The sequence below is a fragment of the Aulonocara stuartgranti genome, assembly GCF_965226115.1.
Source record: "Aulonocara stuartgranti genome assembly, chromosome: 16".
Classification (NCBI taxonomy): domain Eukaryota; kingdom Metazoa; phylum Chordata; class Actinopteri; order Cichliformes; family Cichlidae; genus Aulonocara; species Aulonocara stuartgranti.
The window spans coordinates 18,676,998-18,704,427 of NC_138952.1; the positions used below are offsets into that span (position 1 = coordinate 18,676,998).

At 42.2% G+C, this 27,430-nt stretch overlaps 1 protein-coding gene across 1 annotated transcript in view; it reads left to right on the forward strand.

Moving 5' to 3' along the window:
- Positions 1-814: 814 nt before the first annotated feature.
- anos1 (anosmin 1) overlaps positions 815-27,430 on the forward strand; it is a 41,840-nt gene continuing 15,224 nt past the window's right edge. The window contains exons 1-4 of the mRNA XM_082508468.1: positions 815-1,097; positions 7,641-7,688; positions 22,937-22,999; positions 23,297-23,519. Of these exons, the coding sequence (XP_082364594.1) occupies positions 906-1,097; positions 7,641-7,688; positions 22,937-22,999; positions 23,297-23,519 (526 nt within the window). The 5' untranslated portion in view covers positions 815-905. The remainder of the gene's footprint in view (positions 1,098-7,640; positions 7,689-22,936; positions 23,000-23,296; positions 23,520-27,430) is intronic.

Here is a 27,430-nt window from a genome sequence, read left to right on the forward strand (position 1 = left end):
GATTTGCAGAGGGTTTAGTGCAACGGAGGAGGACGCGAGGGACAGGTTGAGATGGAGGCAGATGATCCGCTGTGGCGACCCCTAAAAGGAGCAGCCAAAAGAAGAAGACAGAGTATATCTTGTAGCCTTTTTAAAGTTGATGTCAAATGAGGTTATCTCTAAGACTGCTAAATTAAAACAGAAACCCTGCATTTCAAACTGGAGCTTTAAAGACTTGGATGTCTAATGAACATTCAATGATTCTGGGAGATTAAGTCAAGATATCCTGGCCTCAAGCTTGAGTCTTGATCATTTTCCTTTTAATATGTCTCTTATCCAGTGTAGCGATAGATCTAAAACCGCTTAAATACTTTAATTAATTGTGTTTGGCTTTAAAACGTGTAGATTTGTTCTTATTATACAAAAAATATAATCAGATCAGCTGTCGTACACTTCGACTACTGGTCAGAACTACAGATAGAATATAGATCTGTCATAGACTAGGAATCCAAAGCTATGTCCAGTACAAAAATACTTAGGTAGATGGAAGGCGGTGGATTATGCTGATTAAATAGACAACAGTTTCCATAACATCTCTTGTCTGTTGTTTATTTATTGATTGCTCTGCCCATTCCAAGTTTTGATTGCAGAGTATGACTTCTACTCAAGCCCTTCCTCCTCCTTTGCAGGCCTGCTCCCTAAAACAAACAGCCTTTGCTTTGGACAGAGTGAAGGACTATGCAGCAGTCTACCTGTTTTAACGCTCCTCGTGCCTGTCAGTCACCGCGGGATCCTCCAATAGCAGGGCTCGTGAGCCGTTGACTCCTCCCCAGTGTATAATTGAAGTTTCCTTAGTTTCTTCGCCGGAGCCTGCACGCAGTGTTGTCCGATCCGCGGAGGGGATTAAATGCAGAGCAGCAGGGACAATGTTTTCCAGGAGCCTGAACGTGTGTGTGACCCTGTGTTTGTGGATTACGGCGCTAACGAGCCCGGGGAGTGTGTCTGCGAGGAAGCAGGACGACTCTTTCTTCACTGCCAGTATTTATCGAGCAAGATGCGCCTCGAGATGCCTCAGTCTGCACATCACTCGCATCTCTGCGTTTTTCAAGCACTCCCAGGTATGAGCATGTGTTCACGGGAACTCCTGACAATATGCGGGGAATCAGAAGCGAATGCGATGCCGTGCCGCTGCATGAATGGGAAGATGTGCCGGTCGATGATTTCCACACAGCCTAAGTCAAACCTGTTTATCCTGAGCCCATTGTGAGAAGGCTGGAGCAGGTCACTAATGAAGCCCGTGTAGTTCATTAGTTTGGTGCTCTGTTAGGAACAATCACTGTCACCAAACAACCCTGTCACAAATTTGGAGATTGAGCTTCACATTAATTATGACAGCTTTGCTTCCTTACAAAGTTGCTATATACAGAGTGTGGCTGTCTGTGTGTATGTGTGTGAACGTGTGGAGTGGGAGGCTTTAAGCTATATCAAGCCTAATTAACCCATCTCAGTGTTTTGAGACAGAGACATTATGAATGCCTCTCAGTTGAGCCAGCTTCCATTCATTACTTGCTAATTACTGGAAAATGAGATACCTCTCACTCATTTGAAATGTACTTGCTGCTGTTTCTTTATGTAGTGGGTAACTTTTCTCTTACCTTGCGTTTGGAGACTTTTGACATTGATTGTCCCACCAGCAAGCGTGCTGTGACCCCGAGAGCGTTTGAAGCTCCTATATAAAATAGATGTATGCTTTGGATGATTTGGCATGTGGTGTCAGAAGTTGTTTTTCACCCTCCACCGGACACACTGTTCTCTCCCAGGACTCCAGAGAAAAGAGCTGGTCACTGATCCCTCTCCCCTCTGCTCCTTTTCACCAGCTATCTGTCTGCTGACGGCCTTTATATTCACTTCATTTGCATTTGCAAGGCATGTCTTTCTCAAGGTGCATTAATGAATCCCTGATTGTCAGGAAACATTCTGGGGCGAGGTAAATTTGTAATTAGGTCTAATGACTCAGCAAAGCCCATTGCTTTATTTCTTTGGTACCAATTACTTTTACACTGAAAGCACTTATTGATTTGGTGTAGTAATGCAGGTCCGTGGGACACAGACCTTCTGCAGTTAATTCAAAGGAATTGTATTAAGGGATAACAAGGCTGATGGATGAAGTGTCTTTATTCCAATGAAAAATCCCACGCGGATGGAAAGTAGGAGACCCAGTTTGTATTTCTTAAAGTGCAACTTGGCAAATAGTGTCAGGGATTAATTTAGAGAATATACAGTGTGTTGCAGCCCTAGGTTGCAAAGTTGGGGGGATTAAATTAGTGACCAGCCAGGAGGCCAAATAACTGATGGAGTCTCACCTCTAATGAACAGCTAACAGTCAGTATAATTGACTGCAGAGCCTCAGAGTCTGGGGTGCTCTTCAGTGAGGGGAAGATGAGAGGAAGGTGTTTGTCTAAAGAGAGGGCCGTTTTGTGGTTGGTGATAAGCAAGGGTGCTGGAGCAAGCTTGTGGGTCTAAGAATAGACGGCAATTGTTGATAATTTGCACGAACTGTCTTATGCACTGTTTTCTCAACAGTCCTTTTATGTGAGGATGGGGGGTCTGGTCAGCTGCAAAAACATGCCCTGCCAATCCCCATCCCCCACCCCCAACCTCTACCCTCCTGGCCCTGCCAATAAATGCCAGCATCACACCTCATAGGCATGCAGAGGATATATACATCGGGCTACCAAGTGCTGCTCCAAGGAGGTCACCTTCCTGCTAAATGCTGGTGCCCAATTGTGCTAAATGTGATAAGCTCTAATGTAATGTTGCCACAACAGTGGGGCATGCTCAGTCAGCACAACCCACAGGTGGATCTGCTTCCTCTGCCAGATCTTATTACAGTAACGGCAGCTTGGAGCTCCACTCCAAGGATCGACACGACAGACCTATTAATTCATCTCGGACATCCTTCAGGGGTCATTTAATACTCAGTGGGGAAAACCAAGACATGCAAGCCTTTCCATTTTAATGGAAATGAAAGACCTTGGCTGCATGTCAAACGTTTGCCTCCTGTTTCTTAATATTTTACTGTGTCTTCTCAATATCTGGTAATCTATATGGGCTGCTTATTTTGGTTAAGGTACAAGATACAAATTTTCCTCTTAAAACATTTTGCAGCTGGAATTTAAGACTGGAATGATACTTGGAGAATTTAGATGTTATTACAGATGTTATGAACACCCACGCGTCTTTCCTTTCTTTATGTGGCTGAATCAGAATGCAAATCAGAGACTTTGTTTTAATTGCCCCAGTTCTGAATTAGTGTGAAATGGAAACAAGCATAGAGTTGCTGAGTTAGGAAACCCATGGGTTGTCAGATTTATAGCATCACTAGATTTATTGATGCAATAGTATTTCCAAATAGAGATTTATCGGCATTTTACTCCACTTTTGGGGAACTTGTCACCCTAGTACAATAGACAGAGGGGAACACCCAACCATAAATATTAGCCTCGGACACTTTAAAATATTAAGAGCGAGCTGGGAGCCCCGTGCAATAATGTATTCTGAAAGCATCAGCCTTGTAGTGGATTATTTATGTGGGGACCTGTGAAGCCAAAAACAAGGTGTGTCCATGAGGTCTTGTTATTACATTCGGAGCAATAAAAATCTAACATCTTAAATTCAGTCATTCATCGCTTGTGTGCTGCATAGTAAAGTCTAAGCATCTTGCCTGAGAGGTTTGTGTTTTAAGTGAAGGCAAGAAAAAACATTGGTGAGTGGTTTTTCCATGTCCCCTTGTTTTCGCCTTTGATATTAAATAACCTGCGGTGGAATCAAACCTCAGCCAGTGCTCGTCTCATGTGTGGAGTTTTTCATTAGTGAAGACAGCGGATGAATAAGGGGTCTATGTAGCTTGGCCTCACCTCTCTCCATAAATGCTTTTAAACCATGACAGTCATGTCTGTAAATCTCAGCCCAGAGTGCTGCTACACCCTGAGCTACCTCATTTGACAAATAAGCCTCATTCCTAAGTGGAGACAACTTTACACTAGTGTTGCTTTACCTTTCTGAAACACCCTTTAATGTTAACACTGAACACACACTGAACGCATTAGCTCACTTTCAGAGTGTCTGACAAATTATTCATATAATGTGAATAATTAATGGGCAGAATGACCACAGCCCTCACACCCACTCGAGTCGAAGCCTAAATCTCAGGCTCCTATATTTTGCTGCTGCGTATGTTCCCTTAAGGAGAAGTTATTTTGGTGATGCTTGACGACTCCTGAGATGTCAAAGGACACAGAGAGAGATCGTGGTCTGTCCTTTGAAGTCCAGTCTCCAGTTGAGATGGCTTGAAAAGTACGGGGACCTGTAGACCAGCTGGATTAAATGCAATTTGAAAATGTGATTAGTGGGAACCGCAATGCTTTTAATCCAAATCAGACGCCCATAGGAGACAAAGATTTCCAGTTTCAAAAGCTGGATTGGACTTATCAAAGATCAAAAGGCCTTTGTACATGTTCGTCTCAGTTTGTCTAGACAATGCAACACGCCCTTGCCCACCTGCTTTAATTCTCAACTGACAATGCCCATAGTGTATCTTTGTGATAAATACCCTGTTTACATGCCTCATCTAGTCACTCCGCTGTCATCAACAAAGCATGGTTCACCTTCGTGCGTTTGTGCGCCACTGTCTGGTCTTCTCACACAGGAGAATATCTGGAAAGAATTCATTCACTTGAGTCCTTGACAGTCCTCAGGACTGCATAATGTTCAGACTGCAGAGGAATGTCATGGTGAGTCAGAGGGATGAAGTCCTGACCTATAATTATTCCCCCGTTGGTCCCTGAAATGGTGGGGTCAGGCCTGGACAGCTGGGGCAACATCCTGCTGAGCCTCTCTGCTACGGGGATGCTGTCACAAAGCAAAATTAGCTCCTATGTGGATCTGGCTCTGTCTCCATTGATGGATGGGTAAAGAAAGGTGTCAAAAACAGGATTGATGATTTAGGACATGGCCTTGAGTTGTGACAAACTGTATAAATTATCTGGAGGCATTGCCTGCCAGTGTAAATGTCAAAGTTTTATTGATGTGGTGACACTGACGGGGTTTGTTTGCTGGGATTGATGTTTAAAAACCACGTCAAAGTCTTCAGAAAACCTGCTGGTGCACACTAAATTTAAGCCAATTAACTCCCATTTTTTTTACTTCACATGGTAACAAAATTAAACTATTCCAAGTGTCCTTAGTACTTTTTCATCCTTATCTGAATAGTTTTTTTCAAGAGATTCTCTGAAGACATGACTGTCCAATCATGGCCTCCTTTGAAGCCTTTTCAACCATTATCCTTGACACAAAAAGCAAAGCACCTACTGGTACTGGATGTCAAATTAAAGCCTTTAATGATAAGTTCTCAATGTCTCATGGGAAATTTCTTCTGGATTACATTGTGAGAAAATGCTTTGAACTTGACATTGAACTTAAGCAGACCTTTTGCCTGCAGACCCCTAAAGTTTGGCTTTATCTAACCGCTTCATTTCTTCCACAGGGATGCAAAGGGAACATCCAAAACTCAAGGCCAGATTTAAGTCAGTGACTACACATTCCAGAAATGTAACTCTATAAACAGAGTCTCCACTGAGAATACTCTCACGATAATCTGTCATCGATCTTAAGTCTAGGAAATAATCAATGGTCAGATGATTATTTATAATGTCACAGGTGATTAAGCCAACTGATGTTGCAGTTCCCGTGTGTGCTACACAACTTTACAGCTTCTTCGAGTTGAGCTGTAAGGGAGTTACGGTTACGAACCAACCAAAAACGTAAATCCAGATGAATACGTCATTTGCATCTGCTGAATGTGGAAATGTATGAAACATTGTCATGTCAGTTTATAAGGCGAGGACATGTCAATGTTGCTTTGCAAGTGTGCAGAAAATCAGCTGTTGCTGATCTGTCTTTCGCCATAATCACCAGGTCATTTATGCTAAAGCTCGAGCCTTCCTCTTGGTATCCAATAGGGCTGCCACGATTTGTCGACTAGTCACGATTACGTCGACTATCAAAATCGTCGACGACTGATTTAATAGTCGACGCATCGTTTGAAGCTTTGTAAGATCCCAAAAGACGCAGGAATAAGTAGCAGGATTTAAGAGTGTAATAACGGACTGAAACAGAAGATGGCAGCACTGCATGTACAAGGATGCCAGCTGCCGTTAAACCCCGAAGAAGAAGAAGAAGCAGCAGCTGTGTCCCAGAATTCATAGCGCGGCCCAGCTTAGTTTCCAACAATGGCGGCAGCTAGTTAGTTTTAATATTACTCTTATTATTCTTTCTGGGTCACAAAATAAACGTTTAACATATTTTCAGGCGAGAATGTAGCTGTGTAAACCTCAAATATCGGCTCAGTTTATCAGGACACCACATATTTTCAAAAGCGCTCCGACGTTTTCGGAGACGTCTGTTACCCACTAGCTCGATAGCTAGCCGGGGGCTAGGTCACTAGCGCGGTGAGAACACCGGACTCCCGGCAAATTGTTTTCAAACCCACTGCCGTCTTTCGCTACTCAGGTTAAATATATGAGTCACTTAGATAAATTAAAAATGTTGTTGTTTGGCTTTTTTTTTTTTTTGTATTTTATTTGTTCCTGAGTAAATCAGTTTGTCTGAGATTAAAGTTATAGTTTTTACACAGCTGAATAAACGTCAAGCAGACAGCTGATTATCAGAAGTGTGAGATGCTGGAGAATATACTCCGTTGTCCTGTTATATTTTAGATAGCAAGGAGTTTATTAAACTTCACCGAAACAATCTGCAAATTTCATTAAAATTGAATAAACTATCATCTTGTCTTTATTTTTAGTTAGCACAGACCTTAAACACTTAAAGCTGTAAGCTAATGATAGTTATATAAGAGCAGATGCTGCTGGTGCAATAAGCTGTAGTTTTACGTCCAGTGGATGATGATCTGATTAGTCGACTAATCGCATAAATAATCGGTGACTAGTCGACTATCAAAATAATCGTTTGTGGCAGCCCTAGTATCCAACCAAAATAATGTTCGCAGAGAAAAACAGCATAATTCCCAGTCCTTGTGGAATAAGGGAAATGGCTTGAAAAAGTCATTTACCTCCACTAGTCCTCCACTTGATAGTCCTCTGCATTCACACATCGAAGCTTTACAAAAACACGGCTCTATTAGGACCAAATGTTTACCTTGTCGGAGTGCCGAAGGTGGCACTTCGACCGCAATTAGAGCAAATTGGCTATATCTGCGGTCTGTGCAGGAGTGCTGACATTAGTTCCTCCTTCCGTGACCTCTGAGATGTCTGTTGAGAGATCAAACAAATTCACAGAAAAGCTGGGGTCACCATGCTCTGCTGAAACTGACCAGAGGTTTGCCCTCACCTTAGTGTGGTGACCCTGCTTTCCTGCTTGGGCTGCATGCACTCAGCACACAAAGCTGACTCGCAGTCAGCCTTTCAGATTTCTGTGCTGTTAACATTATTGTTAATCAAAAAGGCCTTGGCCACCGCGGACGTATATTGTGAGAGGGAGAAGAAAGGGTCAAAGTTGCACATTGACTTGATGAATTGGTTATTATAAATGTTCTTTCAGCAGTATGTCTGATGACTGATGATGTTTTTCCTTCTTTTCAACAGAATAATGGATCCTTGGTGTGGTGCCAGAATCACAAGCAGTGCTCCAAGGTAACACAGTTTCATTTCTTCCATGAGTGAGACGCATGCTACATACATGCCTCGTTATCAAAGAATAATACAACATAAAGTGTGCGAGTCACGACAGGACTAGTTTTGTCATGCCTGCGGGATTCACAAGCTGTTGACATAGACTGTCATGAGATAAAAACCATAGTTGATTGCTCCTGCTTTCATAGATACCCATTTGCTCTTGTAATTGGAATACAATTAAAGAAGATCTGAAGAGATTAAAGGTGTGTCAATTTATGAAAGCAGAGCGTGATTGTTTTTTTCTTTCTGCTGTCATTTGGAGTTTCACTCGGATGCATTAAAGTATGTCTCCCGCAGGGCTTGTTTGAGTTCTGTGCCCTGTCCCAAAGAAGGTTGATACAAAGCCTGTGTTGACAGCTCCTCTGAAAAGATGGTGCTGACATATTCTATCAGACTCTCCTGGAGATGTTGACAAGGTCCTCAGAGATGCGCTGTATAGACTGTGGACAGAGAACATGATGGGGCTGAACTAAGGAGGATGTGCTAGCGGAGGTCCAAGTAGAAATGCTTGGAAATGCTTTTGGTAACTGTCAAATGCTCTCATTTCCCGCGCGCAGGCATTGAAACCAAGATCCAGCAATGTTAGACCTCTTTGAATCAAAATAGGGCATACACAACACGCATATTTGCAAGACGACAGGTTTTCCTTTCACGAAGCATCAGATGTTTCTTTTTTTTCTCTTTTTCTTCACTTATATGTCCGCCTTATATGTCAAGGTAGCTTGGTGAGGACAAATTCGATAACTTTTCCTCGCATGCCTTTATCAGTCTGCAGTTAAAGAGGAATGCATGCTGAGAATTTGTGTAAAACGCATTATTACAATGACTGTGATTAATTGAAAACTCATTATAATACAGAGCGGCGGCGGTTATTTGTGCTTACTTAATGTGGCTTCATGTGGAGTACTTATTAATCCCAATCAGTGTCTAGTATCAACAGCCTTGCAAAGTGAAATTCCCTTTTTTGAATTTCAAATCGTTTCTCGAGCAATTTGAATTTGTCTTGGATAAAGCCGAGCTATTGCAACAGTGCTTTGTCATGTGTTCTGTACGGGTTGTTTCACTTGTCCTATTTATCACGCACTTAAAGCACATTCTTCTTCACTGTTAACACCACTAAATCTGTACTAATTTGGGGGTGAAATGTCATTGTATAGTGCTCCCCCAGTTCCAACACGGGCACGGCCTTTCTGTTTGGAGTTTGCATGGTCTCCCGAGAGCTCAGGTTTCTCCTGCCATCGAAAACACGCCAGGTTAATGCTGCTCTGACTGTCCTTTCCTGCAAAACGTCGCACATCCTCTTTGAATAAAGTAGTCAAATTACATTAGTTATATTAGTGAGTACAGTCTGAAGCTTGTGTGTGATCCAAGTTCGTTCTAAAATGTAATGTGTGATTAAGAAAATATGTCATTTATTTTATTTTAAAACTTTGGTGACATTTTGCTTCAGTCCAGCAGGCGAATCTTCTTTGTTTTCACCATAATGCTGTGAAACTTGTTCCTCTCCTTTCCACTGCGATAGCCAACAACAGCTCTTGGCACCAGCCATCCCTCAGTAATTCAGAGTTTTATGTTTGAAAAAAAAAAAAAGAAAAGAAAAGAAATAAAAAAGCTTTTGCTGGCTGCAAGTCTAAGACAGCATACTGTTTTCATAATCAACCAGCCAACATTGCTGAAACTCTGCAAATATCCCAAAAAACTCTGTAATGAACTTCTTGGTCTCCCCGCTGTAACAAACATGCCAGTTAGCACTTCTTTATCCTACTTGTAGACTGTAAATACACGAGGCTGGATTTGATGTAAGCCCTTAAAAATAATGATATGTTTGTGTTGCTGTTCTACAGCTGTGATGCTCTGCTACTTTCAGTTTCAAGGGCTCTCCAAATCGAATTAATTTAATTCTAGGCTTCAATTCAGCCGTTCAGGGCATGGTGCTTAAGTTTAATTTGCACCAAGAAGTCAATATTTTGGTAGCAAACATCACCACACTTCACATCCACATCAATGGCTCGAGTGTGCTCTCAGGGCCTGTGTTTAGCGTGTCAAAACAGAGAGCTATTGTGGCCACTCTGACAATTGCACCAAATGGGCCCATGCTGTACAGTGGTTCCCCGTGAATAGCTCTACAGCCGCTGATTAGCCTCTTCACTTCATGAACAGCTCACAGTCAAACAGAGAAGACAAAGGCAACAGCTTCGGGGGGAGTGCGTTAGGGCAGAAGGCCTGTCCACCCTGGAGAACGGTTAAAGAGCCACTGAGAGCTCCCTGCCTGTGAAGGAAATGCAAGGAAGGGCTGCCTAATAGTTTAGACAAAGATGCTGTGACCCTGTCCATCTGTCTGCGTTTTAGGAAATCAAAGCCTCCTGTTTCCATTTGTGATGAGAAAGTCATCCCGGTCATCTCGTATGCAGTGTCCAGAGTTGGCCCTGCTCTCAGTTTCCCCCATTGTAATGGTAATTAACCTGCTTGCCCTCTCTTCAGAGCCGAGCGAGGTGGCATTTGAAGAGCTGGGGAGTTATTATCATGCCACAACAGTGGGCCAGCAGACAAAGTCTATTCAGCAGGGGAATGCCAGGGAAGTAGACGGCAAGCAGTTGTAGGAGCTATTGTCATTTTGTTTCCCTACTGTTAGAGCTCACCTCTTGAGAAGTTTGGCTGTATTCCCTAAAAGTTTAAAAAAAAGAAAAAAAAACACTCCAGGGTGTTCTCTCTTTTTTTCTTCTTCTGGTGGGGCAAAGAAAATATATTTTGTGTGCCCACAGCATGGGAGAGCATGCAGAAGAAGCCAAGAAGCTTTCCATGTTCAGAGCGTAGCTGATATTTGCAGGGTGTGCTTCCCTGTGGGTGTGATCCAGGCTCCACATCAAATGCTAGGATAGACTTAAGGCAACTAAATGTCTGCAAGAAAGCTGTGCGCTTCATTACTCAAACTTCTATCAGGGAAGGATGAGAAGAAAGGGCATACTCTATATGCCTAGATAGGTTGGCCTGCAGTAATTCACTGAAAGGCGCCAATCAGAATAACTCCTCAGGAGGAAAGTGGGCTATTTTTCCCTTTTCCCTCCATTTAGGATGATATTTAAATTCCATCTTTAAAAATTCCATCCTTTATCGGGGAGATGTTGACTCAGTCCTGCATTTTTCTGTGAGCCAATCATAGCCCCATATTTACTTATCAAGCATTTGCAGGGAGAAAAATCTTTAGAGAGCAGCATTGTCTGGCTGCCATTCGACGCCAATGAGTCGTGCATGTCTTTCATAGATGCCTTGCGTGTACCAGGTGGCTCCTTTGAGTGATCTTTCCTATCACTCACACCCTAAGCTTCAAATTCCAGAGCAAGAATAAGAAGTGTTTACTCTTTTGGATTACACGCGCCTTCGTATTCACATGTTGGAAGCTTTGGAGCGGTTTTCCTGAATAACAATCGCTGGAATGCTACTATGTCACATTCAAAAGTGTCTTTCAAAGACACTATCAACCACAACCCCCCCTTCTACCAACCCACACATTTTCTCACGCCAAAATAAAACGATCACACTTCCTCATCACTTGTTCTTTTTTTTTTTTTCCAGAGTGAAATGAACCTATAAAATAGATCCCAAAGTCTCACCTTATTATTGTTTCCTGGTTCCAGTTCATCTTAATTGAAGCACTAAATGCATATTCATCAGAAAAGTGTCACTTTCACTTGAAGCTTTTCTTGGTGGTTAGGACATTTTGAGGTGCACTGAAATGATGTGATACAATGGGTAAGGGTTAGCAGTTTTACAGCTGGGCATGGCTGGGATTGTTAGGTGCTTAAACAGACTTCAAAGCACCTTTTGGTCATGTTGAGGCCAGACATTCATCGCACTTCCCCGTGTTAGTCACATTACCAGCACCGACACCTCAAAGCAAGCCAGGCTAGAAATCAATCTGTCAAGTAGACTGTGTCTGGATTGCCCGCCAGCGTACGTGTAAGCAGAGTGTAAGTTTTTTTCCCGAAACAGCCCTAGCCAGTCTGACTTAATTCACTTTCCCATTTCACGTAGTCATATATGTGACCCGAGTGTTCAATTTTGAGAGATCATGTAAAAAGACAGCCATGTATTTTGCCTTTTTCCCCCCCCCTTGTATTTTATGTAGTTTGAGGCAGTGTGAGTGTCTGTGTGTGGGTGGTAGAGGAGTGTGAAGCAAGGCTGGTCAGTCCCAGCAGGAAGGACCTGATCTGGACATGGTTGTTAAGTTTCATTGGTTAACGGGGGGGTCGCTTCATTGGCTGCTATCTGTGGAGCTCATTATTCACATGGTGGGTGGCAGGGAATGAAAACCCCCACAGAAAAAAAAAAAAAGAAACACCAAAGACGTGGCCACAGGAGAGGAGGCAAAGAGGCTGCGAGGCTTGCAGTTGAGACTTTTTCAGCAGTGAAAGCTCAATCCAGAGCTCGTCTTTGCAATCCTGTCTGCTCAGCATCTGAGTGATGAGTGCGCCAGGAAATACTTCAGGAAAAAAATATGCTCGCTATCTTATGCCTGTCTATTTTTATTGATCCCGCAGAGCATAAGGGGCCTTTTTATTTATTTTTCCTAAAGATAATCAAAGTTTCACAGATAGCCTGATTTCCCATGTTCTCCCTGTCAGAAAGGATTTAATTCTCTTGAAGGATTAATGTAATCAAAGCTGCAGTGAAATCCTCTTTTAGCAATAATGACCAGTCACACTGAGACAATCTGCCATCATCCAAGTGTGTATTTTCAATCTGAGGACGTATTGGCTGAACATCACAGATTACAGCGTACTTATCACATTAACTTTGCCATCATTTCCTTTCCTAAGATCACGTGTTAAGAGGTGCTGTAGCAAGAATTAATTCGGTGGTTGTTGTTTGTATTTTCGTTTCCAGACCGATCGTGCCAACAGTCGCCTTGGTGAAAGAAAGATTAGAATTTAAGAATCTTTAAGCTGATGTACTTAGTAGATGGGGGCTTATCAATTTATTCCAGCTGCACTCAAAGCTGCTACATCCCGCAGATAAACCCCACACTGAGTGCTGTGTGTGATGGTTTCAGAACGATTGAAAAGCAGGGCCTCGATGACCGATGTATCTCTTAACCTTCTGACTTGGAGATGACTACTTCAGCAAAGTAGATTATACTTCAGCTTTTCCAGTCTGAACTTGCATCAGAGATGAAGAGAAAGTCAATTTTTTTTTTTTTTGTCTTTTGTTTGCTCTCCACAGCTGTATACTTTATCTTACGTACTCAACATGCCCAGGTTTGCCCTCTGTTTGTGAAGTCTTTGCACTGCTTTTTGAATTGCATGTAAAAGAAAATTCAGTCATCACATCAAGCAAAGAGAATGCATTATATCACTACTTTTTTTTTTTTTTTTGTCTGCATGTTATTTCTAAATCTGGATGTGTTGCAATTCAAAGATGCCGATAATGCTGAGGGGCTGTTTAGTGAACACTAGAGAGGGCAAGTAGGATTAGTGAATTTAAAGTGTGTCTGAAACTCAAATAAACAACTGGAGATAGTGGTGGAATGTGACTGGAGCATGGGATTAAGACGGCTTTCCTCCCCTCTATGGCATGTTGTGTTTTACATGTTGTTGCCCTACATTGGCACAGAATCTCCAGGTCTGGTCTCATTTGATTTGAGATGAAGCAGGAAGGGATTAAGACTGCTTGAGTGGTCATTTTATGAAACAACCCAGCAGAGCTAATGCCTTTTGACTTGTTTACCATGTCCTCGGTCTACAATGGCAGAAATTCATTTTTCATCCCATGCATGGTAAGCAGGAGTTCACTGTTGCCGCCATAAATCAACCGTGTGAACAGTCTGAATAAATGGCTTTGCCGATGAGGAAGTGTTTTTATCGTGCGATCCCGCTTTCAACTCTGCTTCTATACGTCTGTCATCAACACATTATGCATGATTGTTTGGGTGTAAGTACAGTATATCATGCATTGGGCAGATCTGACATGCTTTTCAGAAAACCGTGGAGAGGGTTTGGCTTTCCCATGCCATGTCACAGCAAAAGCTCATGGCGGCCTCTTTATCACCAATCTGACCCCACATGATGGATACATCCTGTTGAGTCTAATTGTCATGAAATGTAAACTGAGCTCAGAAGTAGGTGATAACTGAAGGTCTGGTTACAGCCACTGTAATTTTGACTCCTATCACTGCAGAACATAACGTGAGACGCCCGTGGACCCGTAAGAAAAGGAGCCCTTTAAAGGGCAGTGGGGCATTGGTGTGTTTGTGTGTCTGGGTGAAACTTCAGAGTCATTAAGTATTAAGTGAACTCCTATTGCATTCCACAGTAGACAAAGCACAATTCTGGCAAAGCTGTGCGGGCTTTTTTTGCTCATAAATAAGGCAGGCACCTCTGATTGTGGGGTAAATGTATAATTCATGCATTGCCCCCCCTTCCCAACTCCTCCTCTTTTCCTTCTCACTTTCTGCCAAGCTATTGCTATTCAGCTCTTTGTTGTCTGCGCCCTCAACTGCATTTAAATTAATAATTAAAGTGATCCTCAAAGAATGTCTGTGACACCACCTGCTAGCTCACTCAACGTCTCTGAGCCTGGTTTGACAAACAAAATAGAAAGTCTCAAATCGCATAAATTCAGTTTCACCCCACTGGACCTGGAAAACAACATTGTTTTAGTTGGTTGTATTGAAGAGGGAATTATGACACTTTAAATGCTCGCAGAATATGTCCCGCACAAGGCTGAAAAACACACGGACAGTTGGAAAATATGTCATTATTTGTTTAAGAGAAATTTGAAGAAGCCTTTGCAAATCCTAGTCTCAATCACTTAATAGAGTTGTCACATCGTATACTTATGACTGATGGTTTGTTGTGATAGTGGAAAATACCACATTTCCATGTGGTATGGATGCGCCTGAAGATAGATGGAGGACGGCAGACAGCTACCAGTTTGTTGGAATCATAGATTACCTGGTTTGGAACAAATGAAGTGCAGAAGCACTAAACATGCCATCATTTTTGTCTTTCCTGACTATAGTAATTCTCCAAGGACACTGCTAGCCCTGTGGGTTTCCTGTTAGTTTGCAGAGGTTTATGTAATCGTGGAACAAAACACCTCACAGTAACTGCTACAGCATAGTTTTCTTTCTTTCCCCAAAAATAACAGGCCAAAACTTCATATGAATAAAAAATGCACTTCCATCCCAGCAAATAGCTTTTCTGTTGCCTCCGAAACAATAAAACCAACATAAATCTTACAGCCCTAAATAGAATTAGTGGCATTTACGTAAGCAAGCTCCTGCTTATGGGGGAAAAAGAAAATTGTGAGGCTGTATAGAGTTGCAATCTCACATCTCAAGTCAGCACACTGAATCTTTTTGATCTACACGATCCACCCACTGTCTGCGCAGCACACACCTGTGCTAATTTACGACGGTGCAGAAATTAAATACGCGATATCTCATGGACTATAAGGTCACATTAGGTTGAGGAAATGGCGTGTCTAGACTTCATAACAGCTCAGGACGAGGATATCTTCTTCCTGATTTACTCGCTGTATTTTTACAGTCGCTTTGAAACATAATGGCACGTCAGAGATATATTGGAAGGCTTTACTAGTGTATTATTTTACAGTCCATCAGATCACAGCTCGTGCGCTTGATGAAATATGTTTTAACCTGGTTAACGTGTAATGTGAATCTCGCTGTTGCTCTCTCTCTGTCTCGCTTACTGTTATTTTTTTAATTTTAATTTTTATAGATTTTGGATTAGACTGAAGCTCATTTTTAAAGCAGTTTAACGGAGGGTCAATGTTAGAGAAAACAGGAAAACCCTTAAGAGTAATGGTCTTTATTGTGAGAAATAGTGATGCTCAGACAGAGTATGCCAAGTCATGCTTGCTGTCATGTAGAGACATTTGAAAATATTTATATGTTAAGATTTTTCTTCTTGGAAAGAGGTTTTGAGGTTTGTTAGCTTCAGCAGGCCACATGTGAACATTTTGAAGCACTATTTTGTAATTTTGAGCAAACTAAAAATCTTTTTGGTTTAGAAGGTTTGGACTAGAACACCAAATACAGTTAACTATGCAGAAATATTATGACACCACAAACACAGTCTAGTTCAGTAACTTACGTTCAGTAACAAACTTCAGTTGCTAAAGTTAAATGTGCATTCCCCGACTGGTTGGCGAGTGCTGGAGGCTTCTGGCTGACACTAGATGAAATCAGTTGCCAAGATCTAGCTGCACCAAAAACCTCCTATTTATCGGTTTTGTCACTAGCAGATTGCAACCAACACCTGTAGTTTGCATGGAAAATGCTAACTTGTCTGCAAATACTGGCCAATATGCTGTGTATATCTCCTGATGTGGTGACACAAACTGTAAATGGAGGATCTTTTCCTGCAAATTGCATGTTTAAAAGGCACGATTCTGTTTCCAGGTTGTGTCGAACTTTTTAAGGTTTCACTTCTGCTCAGCAAGTAGTTTGCAGTCATGTTGTCGTCTTTCATGCAAACTGCGAGTAGCCATTGCAATCTCTCCCTCACCAAAGCAATTCCAAGGAGCTTCTCAGTGCAGCACCACACACCTCTTTACACCTAGTCAGTGCCAGCAGCCTCTGGCAACCAGTTGCCAACCAGTCTGGGAATACATGTTTCCCTAGTGAGTGCTAGTTTCAGGTTGGTTGCTGACCAGTCTCTAGGCCTGTGTGACTGGGACCTTAGCTCAGGTGAAGCCTAGCAGAGAGCTAACGTCTGTAACTATCTGTGTCAACATAGAGCTGTCACTCAGAGTGGCCACTTCCTTAAATGTGAGACTTAGAAATATATTTAAATGGATGAAAAAATCACATAGTTATGTAGGGGGAAATCTGCAACAGAGATTATTTTGTTGTTGTTATTGTTGTACCAGGCTCTAATGCTTTTTATTTCTCCTTTAAAGCTGATCATGTTAAAATGGGAGTCGGTGAGGATTGACTCACTTTTGAAGCCAGCTTCAAGTGGCCGTTTGAAGAACTGCAGGCTTCAGCACTTTTGTGTTGTCTGTATTTTTTAGCGCTGGAGGCTGCCACTCAGCTTCGCCCTTCCTCCAACTTGATTAAAATAGTTTTTTTATAGATCTAGAGAAGAATTTTCAGCCGTATACCAAGATTGTATAAAAAGTAAGAATGTGATCCAAGCTGCATAATGTCACTTGAGGCCTGCTCTTTTTGTCTCTTGATTGACATTTGTTTAATGACTTTTTTTTCCATATCGGTGCAGTTGCCTTAGAGCTGGCACAAAAAGTGTCAGTTACACTGTGCTTGGTTACAAACACTGCTAGGAAAACACACAAAGATGAACCCAGACAAAAGCTGGAGGCAAGTAAAAGTTCAGTGGCCATGTTTGCATAAGATATCTTACATAATTAAAAAAAAAAGCGAATTCTTTGTCAACACTGCAGTGCGAGTGTCATGTTTTCTCATGTTTCTACTTTGGAGAGATTTTTGGAAAACATTGATGTGAACATTGTGGCTTAGTTCAGATGGATGGCCAAAAATGAGTTTTCGAATTTATCAGGTCTTACCTGGCCCTTAGAGTGAGAGGGAGAGAATGAAAAGCTGAGAAAGAGAATTGAGAGGAGATATAACAATTTAGGAGAATCTGAGCAAGTTGGGGGGGGGGGTGACAGCTGAATAAAAGTGAAATAGAGTGAGTGAAGAGATGGAGTACGTGCCTGTTTCGCTAGAGGAGAGAGCAAACCCAGCAACTTACTCCTGGATGGGTCGATAGATATGAGCCGGGAGCTGCTGGAATAATTGAATACAGTCATTGGGAGTGTGAAAAGCACCAGGGCAGCAAAAAATAGCCATAACTCAATGAGATTGGAGGTGAGATTTACAGTGTGTGTGTGTGATCAACAACAAAGATTCCACCATATCTGAGTCACCCAGAGCAGGTAAAAAAAAAAAAAGCTGTGGCTTCATCCCAAGGAGCAGCAAAGGCACCTTGTAAATATTTGTTGGCAGCACTCAAGCTATGACACTCACCATCAGTGCCTGGATCAATACCTTCATCTCCCAGATGTCATCTCTAAGCTTTTGGGATAGCGGTGGGAAAAAAATCTACAGGGACCCGTGTAATAGCAGGTTGATTGGAGGGAAAGCTCAGGTACCCACATAAATTTGTGTCTGCTGAATTTTCATTTACAAAATGACAGAATCAGTCATAGCTGTCTCACACAGCTCCACGTGACTGTACAAATATGTTCGAGCAATATGGGAAAATGTCATCCGCATCAGTTTGAATTATGGCTCCTGTTTTGTGTACACTGTGTATTGTTAAGCCTGGGGCTACCTTGACTGGTAGCAGTTCATGCTTCATTAACTAAAACAATACACTTGTGTGACATTTTCCGTATGCACTTTTCATAGTTTATGTTATTCCAGTCACTCACTTGGGGCAATAAGCATTTTACAATGGGTGGAGATAACCATACGATGACTAAGAAAGGCAGTTCCATGCACAGCAGACCCCCCTCCCTCGCTCTCTCCCTTCCCTCCTCAGTCCCTGTGTCGCCCCCCTCCCAGCCTCGTCTCAGGCATGAAAAAGTGAAGATGGGCTGTGGCATTGGCTGCCATTCAGCCCGACTCTCTCATCGGCCCCACAGAATGCCTTTCAGGGTCCCCCAGAGTAACAACTGCTGCGTTTTATTACAGCGTGAAATGGGGAGTGAAAGAGCGCTCTGGATGTTCCTACTTAACCATGCAGAATGTGTCACCATTGGGCAGGAAGATAAGAGGACAAAGGGGAAATCAGCCGCCCAAATGCTTTTGTTAAGGCTAACAGCTCAAGTCCATAGAAACAACCCCATGCTCTTGTTTACATCTCTGAGAAAAGGAAAGCATTTGTGTTTTTTGGGGGGTGAAATTTGTCCTGAAATATGTTAACCTTCCATAGAATAATTACATGCAATTTTTGTGATGCTAAAACAGATGGTAGCTCCGATGCCAGCCTGAGAAATTTGCTCGAGGGAGCCCCGATGCTGGCACCCAGAACCAGCACATACACTACGCCCAGGTCAATTATGTTCTCCACTCTAGTTCAGTGGTGTAGCTTTTCCAGTTTATGTTTCGGAAGTTAAACATGAGCTGCTGGTGGTGCAAGAAATGTAAATGTTTGAGTACTTCAAATCTCCAGAGGATCCACTGATACTCACCGGAAGATCATGCCGTGGTGCTATTCATTTAGGAACTTTTACACAAGTTCTAGATATAGATAGACTGTCCCTACAAACCACAAACCACTGTGATGGCACCCACTCATTTATGATGTCCCCGATTTTAATATTTGCTTGGCACCGCTTTGGTGCTTGGAGTCATAAGCGGCTATTTCTGCATCAGTTAGCATTCATAAACTGTACAAGTGCATCTCAAAGACACAGATACCAGCTAATGAGGGGTGAGTAACATACAAATAGAAAAAAATGTGTTGGATGACCCCCCCCCCCCCCCCCCCCCCCGACACACACACACACACACACACACACACACACACACACACACACACTAATGTGACCTAGTGTTTTGAAGCATTGCACATGGACTTTGCTTCCAGGATAGAAAATTAAAGCCATAAAGCATTCTATCAGAAGGCCACCAGATGGCGATAGCAATGGTTGCATAAAGACTCTCAATCCTATAGAAGTCTATAGAAATATGGCTTTCTGCCTTTACTTCTGTACGTGCTTTCCTGCTAAATTTATCGGTGTAGTTACTCATTTTGGGGTCATAATGAATAGAAAATGTAATTTATTTTGTAAGTTTTAGTCATATTATTTTTCAAAATGAAGGTAATGTTTGAATCACAACTCACTGGCAAATGAGTGTGCAGTTTGCACGGTTTTAGTTTAGCAAAAAGTGTCTTTGCACCTAATAATGCATACTTTTCAGGATCCAATACAGTTTTCACACAGGGGGAAGTAAGACCACATAATTTTTTTGTATCAGGCGGTGAACATGTTTATTCCTGCATCCAAGTTTGCATTTCTAACCTGGAAGCTGCAACTGATTGCTTTTTTTTTTTTTTTTTTTTTTTTTTTAACATTGGCGTCATTTTCCAGCCCTAGACATTTCCATTTGTTAGTTGAGTTGGGATTTTTTGTTTGCTGTATTTAATATTTAGTTTAAGAATGCCCATTGACTAAAGGTCAGCAAAACAACATTTTTAAAAATCAATGCATTTAAAAATGAAGCTACTTTCATTTTTCTTATTCACAAAAGGTCACCATAGCCAGTAGCTCTAGAGGATTGATTTGGCAGACTTTTACACTGGACACCCTTTCTGAAGCAACCCTAAAAGCAATTGTGTCTCCTTCTGGGCTTTTAACTGGGGCTCTGGTGCTTGTTAGTCGAATGTAGAAAAACAGAAGAACTGTTTCAATAAGGTGAGTGTGTGTGTACCAGCCTGGGATGGGGTGGAGGTGGCACACCCTTAAGAAATTACACAAGAGTTTATAGAAAATAAGTCTTGGCCCATCCAAAGGATTAGTCTGGCATCATCAGTAACATGGTTTAGATTGAGCACCAAACTGTGTAAATAGGAATCAGGTCTTTGATTGATGAGCGCACCTTTGTAATTATATCCAGGCATCCTATTTGCTTTGGCAAGACATCTGTCGTCGGTCCTCATCTTCCCTCCTTAAATGTCAGGTTGGGAGGTGTGGCTGTGGAGAAATGCTGACAGACTGTCAGTTTTCAGCACACCTGCAGGGAGCCCTGCCTCAACACAGATGCTTATCTTTGTGTCGTTTATGATGCAGCCACTTGTACAGCAAAAACAAGTTCCCGATAGAACTGTGCAGCTTTTTGCTAGTTAAGAACTTTTGCCCCGAAGAGTTACATTTAAAAAAAAAAAGGAAAGAAAAAAGACTGTGAGGGTGAGACAACACTAAACCCACAGCCAGCATTCTGATCTGTGTTGCAATATCCACGGTACACAATGTGCTGTGTTAATTCATGCTGCTTGGCATGCTGCTCTGAGCATCTCGGGGTAACGATGATTCTATTTTCACTCAGTGCAGTTGTGATTGTGGTGAACCAGAGAGGGTTTCATCCTCAAGAAAAGTCAATGGAATGCATTCTGGCCATGCACACAAGATCGTTCAGTGAGTAAAATGAGCTTGATCCCCAGGCTTATGTGTGTATGTTCAGTGATTTGTAGAAGGGATTTTGGGGGCTTTAACATGTGCGTCTACTGGCAGAATATCCTTTAGACACCGGTGAAGCACACAGTTATTGCCTCAACACCTCATTGGTGCAGCGTGGGGCTCGTATATGAGCCTGGGATGCTGAGGTTTGCTGCTGCTGCGCCACAGCCTCTGCTCCCGCAGGACACAATTGAGAACAGAATTAATGATATAAGGTCACCATATTATGAATAGCAGATGATTTTAAAACGGCATAGAATGAGGCATGACTTGGACAGCGCAGCTAAGCTCGTATGTCATCTTAAGTCTCCGAGGTGTTACAGCGGTTTCACCTGATCAGCTCTGTAGAAACCACATTAGTTTCTCTTGGAGCTCTCTGCTGTCATAACCCGACAGGGTGTCCAATTTTTTCCTCTTGGCACTTTATATTTTATATTGCTGGAGTGATATCTATATTGCTATGAAGTAATTAAGAAAATACCTTCCCTCCCAGCCTTCTCCTCCCCTGGGAAATGGCCTGTTTAGCACTCAACACACTGTCCACACAGAGGTTGTCAGCTGCTTGAGACAGGGTTGGGTAAAGGAGAGACCCGGCAGAGAAGCAGAGTGCTGGCAGACGTGCGCACGGTCCTGATTGCAGCTTGCTCCTCCAGAAGCAAGGTTTATGTTTCATCATGCGCCCGTCCACCACACTCCATAAAAAGCAAATAAACTGTTCTCTGGCAATGGCATAATAATGACAGAGCCGGCTAATGAGTGAATTAAAGAGTAATAACTAAAACTCTGGCTCCCAGCCTGAGATGAAAAAATTCTTACCTCAGCTCCAGTGTTTAATGCAGTCACTACAGTAGGTGCCCTGATTTAATCATTCTATGTGCCTTACTCTTTGTGTTCTTCTCATAATCTGTATCCAGGGGTCTCCTTTTCTAACAGAAAGTGGACTTTTGCTAATGGCAGGTATCCATGTTATATTTGCCTCTATTACTTGCCGGCATATTGAACTGTCCTGGATGATGAATGTAGGAGAAAGCGTTGAAAATGTACTGTTGTGCCTACTTTAGCTGCACTGTAGCTGGTGAAGGAGTCTAAATTAAACAGGGTTGAATGAGTGGCTTTGGCAGGTCGTTGGTGCGGTTTGGGCTGCTCCCAGTGCAGTACAGAAGCAGCCTGGCAGCGGTTTGACTGAGCTCGCTCTTCTTTTTCACACCAGCTCTCAGCGGCCAGGAGCAAGAGCACATAAGACCCTAGCTTTTCTCAAACCCAATCCGAACATATTCCTTTTTCTGCAGCGGGATCTGCCTGATTCTATCGGACACGCATGGACCTTTTTGTTATATTACATTCACCTTTATTGAATTTGATTCGTTCGGGGTGAGCAGCTGAGTATAAAAGAAAAAAGGAGTATGGACTGGAATCCTGAACTTTAATTTTAAACGTTATCTTCCCAAATTATGTTTGGCAAAACGACTTAGAGCTACACTTTACGCTGAAGTTTTTCTTTTATCCCGCGCCGATTTCGAGCATTCAGTAAATTTGTTCCGCATGTTAAAAAAGGGAATCCCAGGAACATTAAACCAAGTGTATCATTTATTAAATGCTCTCTGTTCAGCATGGTAACAAGTAGGGAGCTTAGTGCCAGTGCCAAAGTGTATCAAGCCCAGACATGTACAGGGGAAGTGGCAGGACGAGAAGGAGGCGTAGACAGCATGGGAGGCTACTAGTGTTAAGGCGTGAAGAGAGAATCTGTCAAGGCCTACACCAAGCAAAACCCAAGCAAGAGCAGAGTTTTTAAGAGACAGCCTGCACCTGACAGACAAACTTTCTCCCATATCTGCTTTTGTAGAGGACTGTTTGCGCCCTTTGATGGTTTGGCCATTATCCGTAGCAAAAAGTGGTGTGTTTGGTTGCTGCAAAGGTGGTAGGGGAAGTGCCTAAGCGAGGTGCCTGTCAGCCCACCACAAGTAGGCACCATCTCCATAGCACTAACACTTTGATGTGGCTGGTTCTTTGAAGAACTGACACCCTTCTCCTTTTCACAGTGCCTGGAGCCCTGCAAGGAATCCTGGGACCTGAAGGAAAACCAGTGCCAAGATTTATGTGAGGTATGTCACTGCCACAAATGCTGCGGTTGCCTCAGATTTTGAGCTTTTGAGGGGGGTTTTTCAGGCCCAGTGGGAAGATTTAGTAAGAGGAAAGTTTGAAAAGGGGTGTGAAGCAACTGGTTTTGCACTGTAATGACACCCTCTGTGAGCCTAAGCTGTTTAATGTACTCGCCGCTCCAGTGAGTCATGAGCAGAAATGTAAACAGGAGAATCACTGTTAGCTCACAGCCCTGCCTTAAAAAAGTAGTCTGACTTATATTTTTTTTTCTCCCCTTCTCCTTCCCTCTTCTTCCTCAGCCCCTCTTTCCCAAGAAACACTACGAGTGTCTCACTAGCTGCGAGTTCCTAAAGTCTGTGGAGGGAGTGAAGCAGGGTGACTGCCCTGCCCCGGAGAAGGCCAGCGGCTTCGCAGCTGCCTGTGTGGAGAGCTGCGAGGAGGATGGAGAGTGTTCAGCTGTCAAAAAGTGCTGCTCCAATGGCTGTGGCCACACCTGCCAGCTGCCAAAGAATCTCTACAAAGGTGATGCTGAAGGCAGATAAAATCAAACATTATTTTATCGTATTCTGCAACAGTACATCGCCGTGTAAATCCTTAAGAAGTCATATATGGTTCATTTGGCAGCCCCTGGTTGTTTAATGAATACAACAGCAAACACTCCTTGAGCTGCTGCTTTGTTAAACCTCTAACCGGGGTGTCGGTTTACAGTAAAAGCAGCCATTTCGAAACAAGTCATTTTGTTTGACCTGGCTTCGTCCCGGCCACGACACAAGCAGTTTTCCAACCACAGCAAGGCACATTAAACGTTTTTTACCTTTCCGAGGAGCCGGGGCGGCACAGCGTGTTGCTTCTAAGTGCCGCTGCTTCCTGTTCCATTACCGAAATATTTAACAAGATTTACCAAGGAGAAGACGTGTCTTTGTATATTTTTGGTAACTAATACAGGTGACAAATGCACTGCGTTTCCTGTGATGGCTTCACGTTTAAAGCCTGCTGTCTTTTCCCATGCTTCAAATGTGAAGCACCACTGGTGGGAGAGTAAAGTGTAATCAAAGACGCTGTTATCGTTCAGACAAAACCAAATCAGTCAAGCCTGATTAAATGTAGAGCATCGCTGGAATAACTAGACCTCCCACCAACAATCAAAGCGACTGCATCAGAGAAATCATTCCTGAATGTAAATAAACTGACAGCCTAATGCTGACAAATGTTGTCCACAGATATAAACAAGGTTTGTCAGAAATGGCAGTCTTAAGGATCGTAACTTCCACATTCCTAAATTGCCGCATTAATAGCAGTTTATAATAAGTCAGAACATAAGTATTAAAAGGTTACATACTGTGTATTGTAAACAACTCTGTCTGTGATTTCCTTATATATCAGCACCTTTATTTGCTTGTTTCAGGCTTGCAATTAACTGCGGTTCTGACTACACACATTAAACTCTAGACATCCAAGTCCCCAATTTAGTTTCCTTTTAAGTGGTATTTTGTATCAGCTTGTTCCAGCTGCTCGTTGAAGCCATGTCATGCTCACATTGAATTAAACATCGCACCTAAGACTTAATGTTTTTCTGTTCCATTTCAACTGATTAATTCTTTTCCAGATGTCTTGTGTACATTTTTATAAATATCTCTGTAAAATCCAGTGAATTTGAAAGCTGTTTGATTGCGCAGCATTGGTTTAATTAGTTGCCGGCAGAACATTTGAGATCAATGAACAGAGAGAGGGAAACGTTTAGATAAAATGCTCAGTTAAAATGCTCTGTGACAAATGAGAAAGCTCTAAAAATAGTTATTTAATAAACATCGTTCTTTATTTAATACTTAATTATTGACAGGGTAATAGTCAGCAAGGTTGACAGACCTTAAGGGACAGTGTCTAAACATCAGGTTGTAAGCACAGATTAGCTAACTGTCAGTCACTTGGCACACAGTACTATGGAAATGCTCGAGCTATCCCTCATTTCTTTCTATTTTGCTACAAAAATGTGAAATAAACGCAACGATTTCTTGAAACTTGCAAACTTGAATGGAATTAGAATATATTAGGCAAAAGCAAATTTTGTTTAATTCTAACAAGGTTGAAGGTGCATATATGAAAAAATTCAAATTTGGATTCAAAACTCCATAAAACCTGTTGCTACAGGTTTTATGGAGTTTCCAGCTCAGTTCTTGTATAATCTGGCATACCTCAGCCTCTTCTCCCTGTTTCTCTTCCTTAAGAATGGCTTCTTGACATCTCTCAGGTCCCGATTTTTAAAAAGTTTCAGATATTATTCACCTGCTTTAGATAGCGTTTGTTATTATCATTATTATTATTAATCAATTTTTTTAGGCCTATTTGCACCTCCATGTGTCCTGTTTGTTTCAAGGACACACTCCACACCATGATGGGAGAATCACCTTTTTGTGTCTGTCAAATTGTGATTTTTGTAGATTCGACTAAAGAAGGAAAAAAAGTGTTTTTGTGACAGTCTGCTAGTAACAAAGACACAACACTAGTTCTTCCCTTGAGTTAGGGGCCTTTTTAAATAATGGAATCATTCATAGCCACAAACAAACTGTAAATATGGAATGGAGAAAAACTTTGCAAGAAGTATTGCAAGAAAGTCTCCTTGGAAGCAAAATATAAAGAAATGAGAAGTGGCTCAAAACTTTTGCACAGTGCCGTCTTTATTTATTTAATTATTTATAAGAATTGCTGAGTATGGCTTATAAGAAGGACTAGATTACATAACACGGTTCGTCAGCCTAATCTTGCATACGCTGCTTTTCGACTTTTCCTGTTCGTTATGTGGAGTCTCGTATCTGGTACCGGTTCAATGCAGCCGTCGTGTTTTTTAATATGATTAACTGCTTCAGGTTGCATAATTTTCATAAATACCGTTGAACCAATTAATCCCTGCCTGTTAAACATTATTGTAAATCTCAGTGACGCAAACACAGATAATCTTGCAGGGTTTTTGACAATTGCAGTAAGAATCTGAAAATCTTTATTTCATCTCTTTGCATTGTGCTTCACCCACACATCCCTCATGCCATTTCAGCTGTAAATGGGAATGGATATTCAGCATTGAATTTGCAGGATAAGCTTGAGGGTTTCATAGACACAGATGTACCCAAGAATCTTTGCTCCAGTAAAATGGTTTAATAGTGCTGCCCAAGGCGACTTGATGTACCGCGGGTGCTGAGTCGTTATGTGAGAGAACCCAGGGCCCTTGAACTCAGAAGATTGGAGCTGGAACTGCATTATATACGCTGTCAGCACACAATTGCTGGCACCCTGAGGCCATAACAAAGTTCAGGAGATGAAGCGGTGGTAGGAGAGTCTAAATTAAGCTGAACCGCTCCACTGATAGACCGTAGTGCATGCTTTGAATCACACTTTAAGCATGGTTTACTGTGTAGCACACTTACTATTGCATGGCAGGAGCATGTGATATGTCAGTTTGAGCTTGTGCACACAGTAGAACATGGAAGCATTTATATTTGATTTGATCTTGAGGGACGTCATGGTGGATGTCATGCACTAAAAGGTGTACAGCACCCTAATCTGGGAAAGATGAAAGCTGGCGTGACCTTGAGAATTTCTGTACACTGACCGAGTCAATGAAAACCATTCACGGCACGGCGAGACCTTCATATCGAGCAGCCTTCCCGCTGATTTAGCCCAAACACTGAGCTCTTGATGGGTCGCCTTCAGCGCTGCATTTACACTGAATTACACCAAGTATTCTGGTGAAAGTCTGGATGGAATTCCTGTCCCGGTCCTCAGTGTTAAAGGTCTAATTAGATGCTCATGCCTTCAAGAGTGTAATTGTTTCTGTGTGTGCGCAAGTGTGCATGCAGTCTTCACCATGATGAGCCTTGATGCTGGAAGCCATTAGCAAACATAAGCGGGGAGAAATGGAGCGTTTCCCCCCACTGAGATCACTCTCAGATGTGTGTGTTTGTGTGTGTGTTTGTGTTCAGGCTAGGGTCCCCAGTTAATGTCAAAGTCCCTGAGATAGACACCCCCCCCCCCCCCCCAAAAAAAAAGAAAAAGAAAAGAAAAAACTTAAGTCTTGAAGACACTGAACCCCCTGAGTTTTTGATGTTTAACAAACTTTCTTCTTCTTCTTCCATTTTTTATTTTTTTGCACCAATAAGTTCCACATCATCCACTGCTCTCCAGTGTTTAGTTTTATTTGTGGAGAAGTTCCTCATATAAAATATGCAGTGCGTATAGAAATAGAAATAACTAGCTTATTAGACAGTCTCTCCTTTTATACTTCTTTCATTTTCATATTGTTCTCTCTAGTTTTTCTCATTCCTGGGAAGAATTGGCTCGACATGCGACACAAGCCTGCACGTTTTGCATGTTTTCTATTTCTGAGACGAAAAAAAAGAAGAGAGAGAGAATGTCAGAATTTAATTAAATGTAGCCATAGT